At 35.2% G+C, this 13,477-nt stretch overlaps 1 protein-coding gene across 3 annotated transcripts in view; it reads left to right on the top strand.

The window, feature by feature from the left end:
- The window catches only part of TFDP1 (transcription factor Dp-1), a 38,115-nt gene extending 24,638 nt beyond the window's left edge, over positions 1-13,477 (top strand). For 2 of the 3 annotated variants that reach the window (XM_021414662.1, XM_021414679.1), the window contains exons 4-11: positions 4,117-4,238; positions 4,920-5,085; positions 5,283-5,429; positions 6,666-6,734; positions 7,983-8,134; positions 8,996-9,162; positions 9,742-9,823; positions 12,144-13,477. In XM_021414662.1, the coding sequence (XP_021270337.1) occupies positions 4,117-4,238; positions 4,920-5,085; positions 5,283-5,429; positions 6,666-6,734; positions 7,983-8,134; positions 8,996-9,162; positions 9,742-9,823; positions 12,144-12,291 (1,053 nt within the window). In that variant the 3' untranslated portion in view covers positions 12,292-13,477. The remainder of the gene's footprint in view (positions 1-4,116; positions 4,239-4,919; positions 5,086-5,282; positions 5,430-6,665; positions 6,735-7,982; positions 8,135-8,995; positions 9,163-9,741; positions 9,824-12,143) is intronic. The other variant, XM_021414669.1, reaches the window with a different exon arrangement.

Here is a 13,477-nt window from a genome sequence, read left to right as displayed (position 1 = left end):
TTCTAATCTGTGGCCCTTTCACATGGTGGTTTGAAATCTCATCGAGACATGTAAATGAATTCTTTTAGCACGTGTCTACTGAGATTGAAGTCAAATGGAACAAAATTGAAAGCAATACTATATATATATTTTTATTCTGAATTTAGATGTCCTTCTGCTTTAACTTTTACCATTTTGTGTGAGGTGTGTGAAATTAGGATTCAAGGAATCTAATAATGCAATAGATAATACACAGGTTATAAGAAGCCACTTCTGTAGTGATCAAAATGTGCTGATCTGAAAAGAGTTGGTTTCAATTCATCTTACGGAATGCAACTGTAATGTATAAACATCTGAAAATTAATTTGTCTTATAGTTGAGTTTTTTCTTTATTCTAAAACAGTTTACTGTCTCCCTTTCCCAACTCATAAGCTCTAAGGAGCAAGGCTGCCTAAATCTATAAGCTATACCACTTCAACTGTACAGCTCTTGTGGAAAGTCTAGTCCCTCTTAATTATCTTTATAACTGCTTATTAACTATACTTTGAAATTGTTACCATGCTCAGATAGCTGCTCTGGTGTAGCTGTCAGTTTGAAGAGCACGGTAAGGGAGAGGAGCAAAACCAACAAATCAACAAAAAAATCGCAAAACAACAAAAAACCCACAAACTCCTACAGTCACCCGTGTTCTTAATTGAATTGCAATATTTATGTTCAAGTCTCGAGCTTCACATAGTTTGAAGAGTCCCAACTGAGACCAAAAGTTTGTGTGAGTAATGAAGTGTCAGTGAAATTGCAGATTATTCATTGTATATATTTCCGGTGGCAGTGGTGAATTCACTGTCTCCAGCAATCGCTTGAAAGGTAGAGTTTATTAAAATGAGTTTAACTGAATTTGCCTCTAGAGTAAGAGATATTTTATCAATAAATATCCAAGTACAGAGTTGTTAGACATTCTTTTAATTTAAATTCAGTAACTAGCTGTGAGAGGAGAATGTTTTTTCTATAGATCACAATGGCACATAGTTTCTCTTCTGGGCATTATTGTGAGGCTGTATACATACTTGAGTTTAATGTTTAAAATTAAATGTTCTGTTTGGTAGCTTAGAAAACTTTTTCTTAAGATATCAAAACCAGGGTTTGATAATGAAATTACAAACTATCTGATGCCTTTTTAAACTTTGAAGGTTGAGTAAATGAATGTTTACAGCTAGGTGTGTGTGCGCTAATGCACAAATTGTACATATGTAAACTGTTCTCTTCCATCACACGTTTAAATTGACAAATGCTCATGTGTTTTCAGTCTTGCATGGTAACATGAAATTGTTTCTCTTAATGGTGTCTTTGTTAGTATGATCTCTGTGTGAAATTCATGCTTGCAATGAAGAACTGGTCAGCATTTTAAGTCTTATTCTGAACATTTTAAACAATAAAAGTAAGTGGCCTGGATCAGAGCATATTTGTATCGGCTTTTTTGGTGCAAAATTAGTTGCTTAGTTTTATCTTAGCAAATAAGAGATGGAGTTCTTGTTTGATGTGTATATCGAGATTTGTTGGATAAATTTATGTTGGTTGTATGATTCAGAATGATAGCGAGAAATAGCTAGAACCCTGAAAACGGAGGAGATAATTTTTTTTTTTTGCCAATAAGCAATATATGTTCTTGGGAAACAGAATGGAGGAGTTTACTTGTTATCCTGTTCAACTTTCTAACTTTTGAGTGGTAAAACCAGGTTTTTAGTACTTACATACTTAATTGTCTGAGCTTGTGTTCTTGTTCAGTTGGTATTATTCAGTGGGAGAAAAATTTTGATGGTGACAGTGCTGTAGTACAGTGAAGTGGATTGTGAAGACTGTCATGCTGTTCTTTTCTTCATCTTATTTATTCTTAAGGAACTGAATTTTAATCTTGTTCTTTGTAAATCTAAAAAAAAATGCAGAGAAAAAGCAGATTTCTACTTTGACTTCTCGTTCTTTGCCTTTCCCCTCCCTGTTTTCCCTAAATTCCATCCATATCTGTTCTACTATCCTCCATGATTCCATCCATAAGCTTTCATTTTAGGATATTCCCAGTGTCCCAGTGACTTAATACTGCTGAACTCTTAGTGTTATTTTCATGCAAAGTCATGATCATCTATGAACTTGTAAGTAAAACTTAGGATTATCAGCATTTCTTTTAGGGAGACAATAAGAATACCAAATAATTCTTAGAAGCATCTGAAACTCTAGGCTGTAGGGTCTTCCTTAATATCAGTACATACTTGTTGAACTTTGAATAAGTCACTTGATATCGACATCCTCTTTGTTAAAGATTCTTCACTTGGTTACAAGTACAGGCTTACAAGTTATTTCTGGAATTCTGGAGTATTCCTGCATTTCATGTCCTTGAAATACCAAAAAGAAAACTGTGGATGTTTGGAAACAGTGTAGTACAGGTACTGGTAGATGCCCTTGGAAGCAAAAGTACAAATTCTAAGCCTCTGTGGCAGTCGTATTTAAAAGCTGGTAGAGATGCAGCTTCCAGCAAAACAAGAAAATCACAAATCTTTTTTTCCTGGTTGTCACTATGAGAGTAATTAGATTTCAGACAGTTACTTAAAAAGAAAAGCAAACAACCCCGCACTGAAGAAGTTCGTTTTTGTCCGTAGGTTTTTATCTATTCCTCTATATTCTGTAGAGAAATTGAAGTCTTAACATGTGATTGTTTATTATATGAAGACTTTTCAATATTAAAGAGGAATATTAGACTTCCTAAGGGTGCTTATTGTATTTCTAAGTTTCTCTTTCCCTCATATATATTAATTGCATAATGCATGAACTTAGATCTGAGACATACCCATTATGTGAAAGTGTGAGCTTTTAAAACATATAGAAGCATATTATTCTGGCTAATTTGCAGACTTCTGTGAGATGGAGAGGGAATGCTGGGCAGGTTTTGAATTTATGGAACAGACTTCAGTTTTCCACTTCAGCCTGTGGGGTTATCCATCCATCCATTTACTTTGTACTGCTGAATGTTTAACAACAGTACTGAGCACAGTAGATTTCCAGCATTTGCTGCTGCCAACTGGTTTGTTTTTCTCTGAGCTTTGTAATTCCACTCCCTCCCCTGTGCTGGCTTGGCCTCTCATCATGCTGCACAACCTTAGGAATTCTAGATGTGGCACCAGGGCAGTGGTGGGACTGTTGTGGAACTGGGAAGCCAGGGCATAGAGCGGGACACTCTAATTTTGACCTCTGCAAGCAAGCTGTTAAGTAATCTCTTCCAGTCCTCTGTAACTGCATCCTAAGAAATAAAAATTGGCTGCTAGCTTTCCTCCGTTCTCTCTATTGACTGTGTTGTGCGAATGGCACGCTGGCAGTCTTCGTGGCATTCTGAGATGTTGGTGAACCAGACTTTTTTTCTTTTTTCATGAGATCAGTGAAAGGGTTGTGGATAGAATCACAGCTGGGTAGCTGCAGGAATTCCTGTTATCTAGGGGCAAAAAACAAATAAGTGGGATCAGACATGTAGAATACACCTGGATAATGCTTATTCCGGCTCTTCTTAAAAATGTTCTTTCAGAAATGGCCTAACCTGAGGTTAAAATAGCTGAAGTATAGCTATAGTTTCTCAGTGAGTGAGAAAGATTCCCCTTACTTTTTCTTCACCACTAATGTACTCATATTTTATTTTTAGCTCTGCAGTAAGAGAGACTGCCTGTAGGAGATAATTTCTTGCAACTGCACTGTTTTCTCTCAGCTTTTACTGATTTTCAAATCTTGTTCTACGCGTTTATATTATAACAGTAATTTGCTGCAGCTTCTTTAGATGTAGTCTGGCAGGGTTTTTTGTGTTGTTTGGCTTTGATCTTGTCTAAATGGGAGTTGAACAATTGTAAGAAATGCAGCAAGCATGAAAAGCTCATTTTGGAAGTATGAAATATAAATGATTATTGTTTAAGGAGTGTTTTAACCATGTAATGTGTGTGATCTGAAGGTGTTTGTCCTAGTGTGTCTAAGTTGAAAGCATCTGATACAAGTATGTAGAAACAAAGCATTTTTTTAATTCTTGAATAATGCATCATGAATAATGCAACATCTGAATATCTTGGGATTGTTATGGTTATTTTCCAAATGATTTTATCTTTGTTGTAGGTTATTGGTACACCTCAGAGACCTTCAGTGCCAAATACTATCCTGGTAGGAAGTCCACATACACCTAACACACATTTTGTATCACAGAACCAGACTGCAGATTCTTCGCCGTGGTCTGCTGGGTGAGCAAAATAAAAGTTACAAAGGATCAATAAATTACTTAGAACTTTTGTTCTGAATGTTTGCTGTGATAGTGTATATGCTCTTCATGCTAGCAGTGCAGGAAAGACAGTCTGTTTACCTTCAAATCAGGAGCACTTCAATGTTTAAGTGTGCTGTACTGAAATCAGATATAGTCACACAAGAATGAATATCCTCTCGTGTCATAAAAGCAGCTGGAATGTTTTCTGTAAACGCTGACAGGTATTCTCACATTACTTATATTTCAAGAATTCAGCTCCTAAAAGGACATAGGAATTCATCTGAGTTGATTCCGTTTTTAGTTTCACATTTCTGTTTTGCTGGAGTATTTCCAAAGAAATACAGTATACTTCAGATTGAATAAGTATATCCTGAATTATCATTTGAATTAAGAACTTAGCCCTTATTGGAAGAAAAAGAAATTAGATACAGTGGTTGCATTCTTCTGGTGTGTCTGAGCAGCAAGATGATAGAGTCATTAGTTACTGTAAATTTTAAGGGGGAGAGGGTGTAATCATACAAAACAATGTTGGGAAGGGGTGAGGAGTAGAATAAAAGGAAGGACCTTGGCTTTTCACAGCAGTGTGCCTGTATTTGAAAAAGAGATGTTAAATGTTCCAAAGTTCAAATCTTTTTATAAAATGTATTATACGTATGTTTAGGAAGCGGTACAGAAAAGGAGAGAAGAGCGGTACGGGTTTACGTCATTTCTCTATGAAGGTTTGTGAGAAGGTACAAAGAAAAGGAACCACCTCATACAATGAGGTGGCAGACGAGTTGGTTGCAGAATTCACTACTCCTGATGATCACATTTCACCAAATGAATCAGTGAGTATATGGGAGGCCAGTTACATGTGAATTGAATGGGGAACATAAATTTCTTTTGAGACTTAGATTTCTTTTCTTGCTGCTAAATGAAACGGTTCAGATAATAGCCAAGTTTACTCATTTACTGTAATGTTTTTATTTTCAAATGATTTTGTTATTTGTCAGGTATGTTTTTGATTAATACACTATGTCTATAGCAGGCTTACGACCAGAAGAATATTAGACGACGTGTCTATGATGCCTTAAATGTCCTCATGGCCATGAACATTATCTCTAAGGAGAAGAAGGAAATCAAATGGATTGGTCTACCTACTAACTCGGCTCAGGAATGTCAGAATTTAGAGGTACATGTATAGGAAATTCACAATGGATATGTTTGGATAAAAACTTGAATTTGTTTTTATTTTGCATGTGCATATGATCTTCTGAGATAAAAAGCAGAATAGTTTGGTCCCTTTTGACTATCTTTTTAATTTGTATTTACAGAATACGCATCTAAGCTTCCAGATTGCTTGATTTTTTTTGAAGTAATTCAAGTGGTTCTAATTAGAAGTTAATCAAAGTGAATGATTAATGTGTATTTCCAGCACTACACTAGTGGTAATCAAGAGTCAGGAATACTGTTTTCTCTAGATGCCAGGCAAATAATACATCTGCAGCGACAGATGTTAAATGTCAATCAGTAGATGCAAGTAGTGCTTGCTCCTTTATTGCTGTAGGTCACTTTTGTTTCTGATACTTGTTTTATGTGAATACGTCAACGTTTTCTTACTACGTTAACTACGTTAACTTCCAAGGGAAGTTAAATGTTTTATACTGAGAGCCATTCCTGAGTTTTGGCTGAATTTTTCCATTGTGTTTATAAGCATCCTAAGAGTCCCATATTTGCATAATAGTGAATATAAGATATTTAAAGAAATCTATGTACTTTACCAGAAGAGAATGAGATTTTTGCGTTTATTCTTAACAAGTGTACATTCTCTTTAGTAGAACTTAAAAAGCAGTGTAGAAGCAGACAAGTGAGAAAAACATTTTTGAATCTGTCTATGGAGGAGGATGATTCCATGAAATTTTTTTTTGTATTGCTAACTTTCTTTCAGTTAGAAATGTAATTGCTGTTTAGATGAAGAAAATACAACAGATCTAATTAGTGTTTAACGCTGTGGGAATGTAACTTTTGATTCCATAGCAGCTTCATTTCTTTAAGCATCTTTCTCTCCTCCAATACTTCCAATATCAGCAGAGTATACCAAGTAGATTATTCTGGTCCACATGCTCTTTGCCTCCCTCAGAGAATACGAGTAACTCTTTGTGGCATAACCACTTAAAAAGATGTTTTTATGCTCTCCCTTATATATTCTACTTTATTCCTGAGTGTCTTAACTCTTCTCTTTGCTACAGTTTCCATCAGTGGTACTGATGTGAGACTTGGTAGATCTCTGAATCTTCTGCAGAACAATAGTGACTGACATGCTTGTTGCCTTTGTTTCTCTGGTATTTAAACAATTTAAGGAGAGAAAATGTTGATACAAAACACTACTTAAAACCTACAAACTAACCAGTCCTTTCTCCATCTTCAGGTGGAGAAACAGAGAAGACTTGAAAGAATAAAGCAAAAACAATCTCAACTACAAGAGCTCATTCTACAGGTACAGTCAAGGTACTCTTGTCTATAGGGCAAGGTAACTTACATCTGTATTCCTGTTGTTTTGTCCCAGTGGGGAAGGCTAGAGATGAACTTTGGGATAAATGTAGCACTGGGACCATGGTGTTGACTGTTGCTTCTGGAGAAGGCAACAACCTTCTGTGAGCTACAACTTTTTTTTTTTTCTGCAGTTGTATGTTTAAACAGAATTTATGCTGACGGGACCAGTAATTCATACTGTACTCCCTAGAATTGTCCAATGAATGTTTTTCTGCAGTAGTCCTTGGATAAAATAGCTTGACTGTAACAGGTCATCTCTCATAATGGTCTTTGTCTTGCCCTTCGTGAACATGGCTGCCCTTGCTGTGTAGGTGGCTTAATTGTATTGGAACAGTTGCTAAATTGCAACTGAACTCCTTCCCAGATTCCACCTAGTATTTTGTAGGAAGCAGTAATCCCCTAAGTCACTGCACTGGTGGTTCACTAGAGTGTGTCTCTTAGTAGTTGTGTTACGCATGCAGTAAGAATGAGAATCTCAGGAAGGGCGTGCAGAAAGAAAAGACAGGTGTGGATCTGCGATTTCCACAACTATCTGATATTTATCAGCCTCTGTTGGCTTTGAGTTTTCATTTTTTTTTAATTCCTGTTTATTTCATTTTATTCCGTGACCAGAAACACACTATTTCTAGTTTGGTGGCTTAGTGTAAGGTCTTAATGTAACTTGAGCTTTAATAGTTAACTAGATTAATTTTAAATTTTAAATTTACTCTAGTTGGTAGGAAATCTGAGTGTGAAGTTACTAATCTTAGTTGAATGATTCAGAAACATAGTATCAGACATTCACATCCCAAACTTTAACTGTTTTAATAATATAATTTCAGCAAAAAACACAGTCTTAATAATTCAACTATTGTTGTGGAGTGTGATAGCAGGGAATACTAAATAGTGAAAGTATGAAGCTGTATGAAACTTGCTTTTTATAGTCATTGTTGTCTTTTCTCTCTGTCAAAGTTCAAAGATCTGTAGTGATGAAGTTATTAGAAAATGCTTTTTTTTCTCAATTAAGCTTTATCGTGTTTTTAATACCATGATTTTTGTTTTTTTTCTTGCATCTTAAAATTCAGGAATGTGGTGAACCTGTTTTGTTCACTTCCCTGTTCATGTGCTGCTGGTACTCACTGAGGGATTTTTTTAGGTTAACTGAATCTTGAAGTTTTAATTCAGACTTCCATGTCGCTATTGCTTTTTATAGCAAATTGCCTTCAAGAACCTCGTTCAGCGAAATCGTCAAGCAGAACAGCAGGCAAATCGACCGCCACCTTCCAATTCTGTCATCCATTTGCCATTCATCATTGTGAACACCAGCAAGAAAACAGTGATTGACTGCAGTATTTCAAATGACAAGTGAGTTAACAAAGTTTCCTTTCTGGTTTTTGGTACAGCTATGAGTTCTGTGTCTATACTGAAGAGTCAATCTACGTTTGTTAAAAATGGAATACAAATAAATTGTGCCTTTTACTGATTGCCAATGTGCAGTTTGGATGAGTTAATAATGTTGAATAGAAACAGAGTTTTATAAAGCTTTTTAATAAACAGAATATTAGTGTTCAGACTTAGTAACGTAAGACATATGAGCTGCGTAGAACTTTTAAAAGCCAAGTAAGGCAGTTCTACTTAAGTTGTATACAATGCTGCATTACCAAGGAGTGTCAGCTTGGCCCTAACATGATGAAATACGACCAGCAGACTTGAAAATGTATTTTGGTTTTAGAACTGCTGTTCTTTGCTTTCGGTTCAAAAATCTAGGTTTTTCATCTAAGACTGAATGTAGTAGCAGTTTTTGCTTGCGCTATTAGCTTACTATAAAGCTTAAAAAAACAAAAATTATTGCATGGTAGACAGTCAGCTGCTGCCAGTAAAAAGAGAGGAATGGGAGAAATGTTTATCAATGTGCAAAATATTTAACTAAATGTTTAACTAAAACTGTCAGCATCTGTTAAACATGTTAAAGACGTAAACAGTATGTATAATTCTAATTATAGTTGAGCTTAAGTTTAATTTTAGCTTAAGTTTTAATTTAAGGTAGTGTGTATGATTTTTAACTATTTGTTGTCTAATACATATATCTTGAAAATTGTGATTACTTAAGGAGATGTATCACTAACACTGTGCAAAGCTTTTGCAGTTCTGCAATTCCTGAAACTAGAAATGTCTGGTAAGATAGTTAAAGTAATTCAAGCTAATTGAGACATTTTTCCTCTACAGGTTTGAGTATCTATTTAATTTTGACAATACTTTTGAAATTCATGATGATATAGAAGTACTAAAACGAATGGGAATGGCTTGTGGGCTAGAATCTGGAAGCTGTTCAGCAGAGGACCTAAAAATTGCAAGGAGTTTGGTTCCCAAAGCTTTGGAACCATATGTGACAGGTTAGTTAGTGTAAGAAGAATTATTTTGTTTTCCTTCTTTTTGTGGTTTCCTTTCCTTTTTTTTTTATGGACAAAACTCTTGAAAATGTTTCAGCTAATATCCACTGGTTTGTGCTGTAGATTTTAATAAGTTTTCAAATGTTTGTGCTTTTTAATGTACTGTAGGGAAAAAATATTCTTAGAGAATGGACTGTTGCTGTTTACAGAACCACATTTTGCATTGCCCCATGCAATCTTTTCATTACTTTTTTTTTTGAGGACATTACTTGTAGTTGATTCATCTGCAAAGGGAAAAGGTAGTAAGTGCAAACTTTGGTCATGGCTTCATTTGATTTATTCATTCTCCATATACAGGAATACTGAAGACATCTGGCTTGTTCACTTCAAAATAATGTTTCTTTTGAAACTCTGCAGTCACTAGCTTGTTAATTAGGAAATGTTGGGTGTAGGGCATCAGGATGTTTCATCGGATTGGTTGCAAGACTCATTCTCTGGATTCAAAAAAGAATAAAGCATTTTTACTGAATGAGGCAAGTGTGTTTTGAAGTAATGTTGAGATACGTATGTTTGTTTTTACAGAAATGGCTCAGGGATCAATCAGCAGTGTATATGTCACATCTTCGTCAGGTTCTGCATCAAATGGCACAAGATTTTCAGCCAGGTAAGGTGGAATTACTGATTAATTTTTAAAATCTGTGAGTGTGAAGAAAAACTAACTTTGACTAAAATACTTTGCGAGACTAGTTATGGTTTGATTAAATGTTGTGTTGTGTGCTTGAGTTTATCCCCAGATACCACTTTAATTTGACTGTTGGTGCTTCTTAACAGTGTCAATAAAGAAACCTTTTTTGAGGTATTGGAAAACAAATTGATTAGGCAGGTGTTAATTTTGTTTAGATTTGAGTTTATGATAAGAAACTAATCCTAGTTTCTTGGCTATTTTTAAAGCTATTTCTGTTAACAGACAAAACTACTGATGGGATATATGTAGACAAGGAAATAGAGTTTTACTCTTCTTTCTTTTTCCTGAAGATGCTATTCTGGCAGCGTTTCCTCACCAGTCTGCCTTCCCTTAGAGCTGGAGGGAAGTCCTTCCTAAAGATAGAATATCTAGCTTGCTTAGTAACTGTAATTGCATTAGTCTTGGAAAGTATTAGGTTTTCCAAAGAAAACCAAAATAACTTTAGAGATCAAGAGACTGAATGTAGTTCATTACCTTAGTGTGAAACATAAGAACTCAGCACTTAATGTTTCTTAGTCAGTTGGAAAAGTGTTGTGATTAATTATGTTTAATTATTGTACATATTTACGTGTTCATGGCAGTAGGAAAATACAAGATGTGTAGTGTGCCTGGTGCCAAAAATTGCTGCCAAAGCTAATAAAGGCTGTAGAACTATTTAGTCAGCTCTCCAAAGAAGGTTGTCATAAGACTGAAGATGTTGATTCTGCTGCCTTCATCCCAGTCTCTGTGTCACTAGGATACTTATGTTATGAAGTCATAGAATCATAGAATGGCCTGGGTTGAAAAGGACCTTAAAGATCGAGTTTCAACCGCCCTACTGTGGACAGGGTTTCCAACCACTAGACCAGGCTGCCCAGAGTCACATCCAGTCTGGCCTTGAACACCTCCAGGGATGGGGCATCCACAGCCTCTGGGCAACCTGTTCCAGTGCGTCACCACCCTCTAAATCCAGTTCTATTTTTATGCTAACGAAAATTAATTTAGTTATGTGGGAGATTCGTTCTTTTTTTCAAACTTTGAAAGCAAGAAAAAATCCCCTTTTTTCTTTGTTTTTGAAATTACCTCTACAGATAATTGTGGAGAACCTGTTTATAAGTCATCTAATTATAGCTAGACAGGAAGATCTTTGTATCTTCCTTTTGAATAAATGTATAGAACATATGACTTGAATGTATAGAATGTATGACTTGAAAGTGTCATACTGGATATGTTTTCTTTGCAAGTTTCTAGAGTGTGCTCCGTTTGCTTCCCACCCATCATCCCCATCCCTGTCCATTCTCTCTTCCCTGTAGAACTTAAGGTGCAGGTTCTATCTAAGGAGTTTTCTTGGCCTACTACAGTTAGCTTTGAAACCTTGGAAAGCTGGGGAGTGTGCTGTTCTGCAGTTAGCTAGTTGAGCACCATTTCCAGGTTAAATAAAAAGGAAAGCCAAAACAAAGCACAGAATTTTCTTCAAGATTAAAGAATAGAAATATAACTAACGTTATTGAGAGTAGCTTCACTTCGTGGAATGACAGACTACCAAGCCTTTGAGTTAGCTCCATGCAACAAGATTGTGTGTGATTGATAATGCACATTAGGTGGATTAAGTATGACAAGCAAACATATTTTTGAAAACAGTTTTTAATGATGAATATTTGTCAAGTTAGAGATGTTATTTCTACGATTTTTAGGAAAATGTCTTTTCAAGAATTTGTAACTAAGAATGTAGAACTATATGAAGTTAACAGCAAACTTTAGAAAAATAGCAGATGAGGAATATTCTGACTATTAAAACATAATACTTCTGGATGCAGATAATTCATCTAGGAACAAGAAATTTCCAGTTAAAAATATGGTATGTAGCAGTGGTAGCTGACCGTATAATAACAAAGAATTAACCAAGAGAAGCTCTGAATTCTTCATTTTTTTAAGTTCTTTTTATCAAGATGGATGCTTTTGGAAGACATATGGAGTGCTAGTGTCAGGAGCTACAAAATATTTTGGGCCTTAGATAGGTGTTTGGCATTAATACACCTACTTCAAATGAAATCTAGAAACTGTATTTAGGAAAGCACTTCTGAATGGATTTCATTATTATTTTTAAACCCTGTGGAAGAAACAGAGTAAGAACCATTTCAAAATCTGTTAATTTACAAAGTAGCAGTGGCATTAAAGAAATGGAGAAGACACATGATAATAAGCGCAATAAGCTGGGAAGTGTCACTAAGCATTGTCAACTGGATTTTTCTTTTTTTAGTGACTTATCCAATGGTGGAGATGGGATGTTGGCTACGAGTTCCAATGGATCTCAGTACAGTGGCTCCAGAGTTGAAACACCAGTTTCTTACGTGGGGGATGACGATGATGATGACGACGATTTTAATGAAAACGATGATGACGACTGATGCCCTTTGCTTGTAGACTTGTTAAAATTCAGCAAGCTTCAGGAATAAATTGTTCTAGGGAGAGAAGTCTCAAATTACTTTGCCCCATCCCTCAAGGAAAATGTTGGTAAGCAGTTCTGAGTTTAGAAATGCACCTCTGATAAGCAAGCGAGGATTGTTTTATGTAGGATATTTTTAAATGTGGTGTGGATGTGTGTTTTTGATACCAGTGTGTTAATGCAGAGCCTTTATTTACTCTTGGTTTAGGGGTTTTTGGTTTATTGTTTTATTTGGTTTTGTTTTTGATTTTTTTACTTGAAGGAAAATGGATTTTGCCCCCAAATGTTCTTGCTAAGTTTGCTAAAGAAAATGTAGACACATCATTGAGAAATAAACTGCTGTCCTTCTGTGGAAAATGAATACACTGAATGGCAATTTATTTGGAGTGTATTTTGATTATACCACTTTTCGAGGGATAGTGAGATAATGTAGTAGTGTGTTTTTTGTTAACCATGCAGTGTCCAAAGAACCAAACAGGAAAGATACGTCCTACTTTTTTACATGTTAAATTCCAGAAATGTTGTTGTGAACTTATTTTCCCTTAAATTATATCTAACATTATGATTCCATCAAGTTTATATACTTGTCACTGTATGTCGGGACATAAGAATTACGAACTTTTTGGCAAATGTTTACTGCCAGCTGGTGCAGCTATATAAAATGTCTTGAAGGTTTGGAATGATTTATTGCTTATGGTAAAATTTGCCTGATTTCTTACAGGCAGACTTTGGAAACTTTTTATTATATAGTTGTTTACATACTTATAAGTCTATCATATAAAGACATGTACTGAAACAAATGTTTGTATTTGTTTCATAAGCATCTTCCTGTAATCTATTATAAAGTTGAAATTAAATATAGAGAATGTTTTAAGTTTTTTAACTCAAAATTTGTCAATCATTTTTAATAGTTCATTTTTATAAAAGGAATTTCAGGGCAGGTGGTAGTCTTTTTAAATTTATTCACAAACAATTAACTGCACAAATACTGTCAGCTGCCTATTCTAAGACAGTAGTCTTTTTATTGAAACACAAATAAACTTTTCTGTAATATTTTATGGAATATAAAGAGACTATAATTGTTTGACTTGTTTAACCTTGGCACTGTTAGTTTTTATTAATAAAACGCGCATGGGCATTTTTAACAA

Source organism: Numida meleagris, chromosome 1 (genome assembly GCF_002078875.1).
Source record: "Numida meleagris isolate 19003 breed g44 Domestic line chromosome 1, NumMel1.0, whole genome shotgun sequence".
NCBI classification, from domain to species: Eukaryota; Metazoa; Chordata; class Aves; order Galliformes; family Numididae; genus Numida; species Numida meleagris.
The sequence above is the reverse complement of the archived record's forward strand: the minus strand, read 5'-3'. Positions and strand labels throughout refer to the sequence as shown.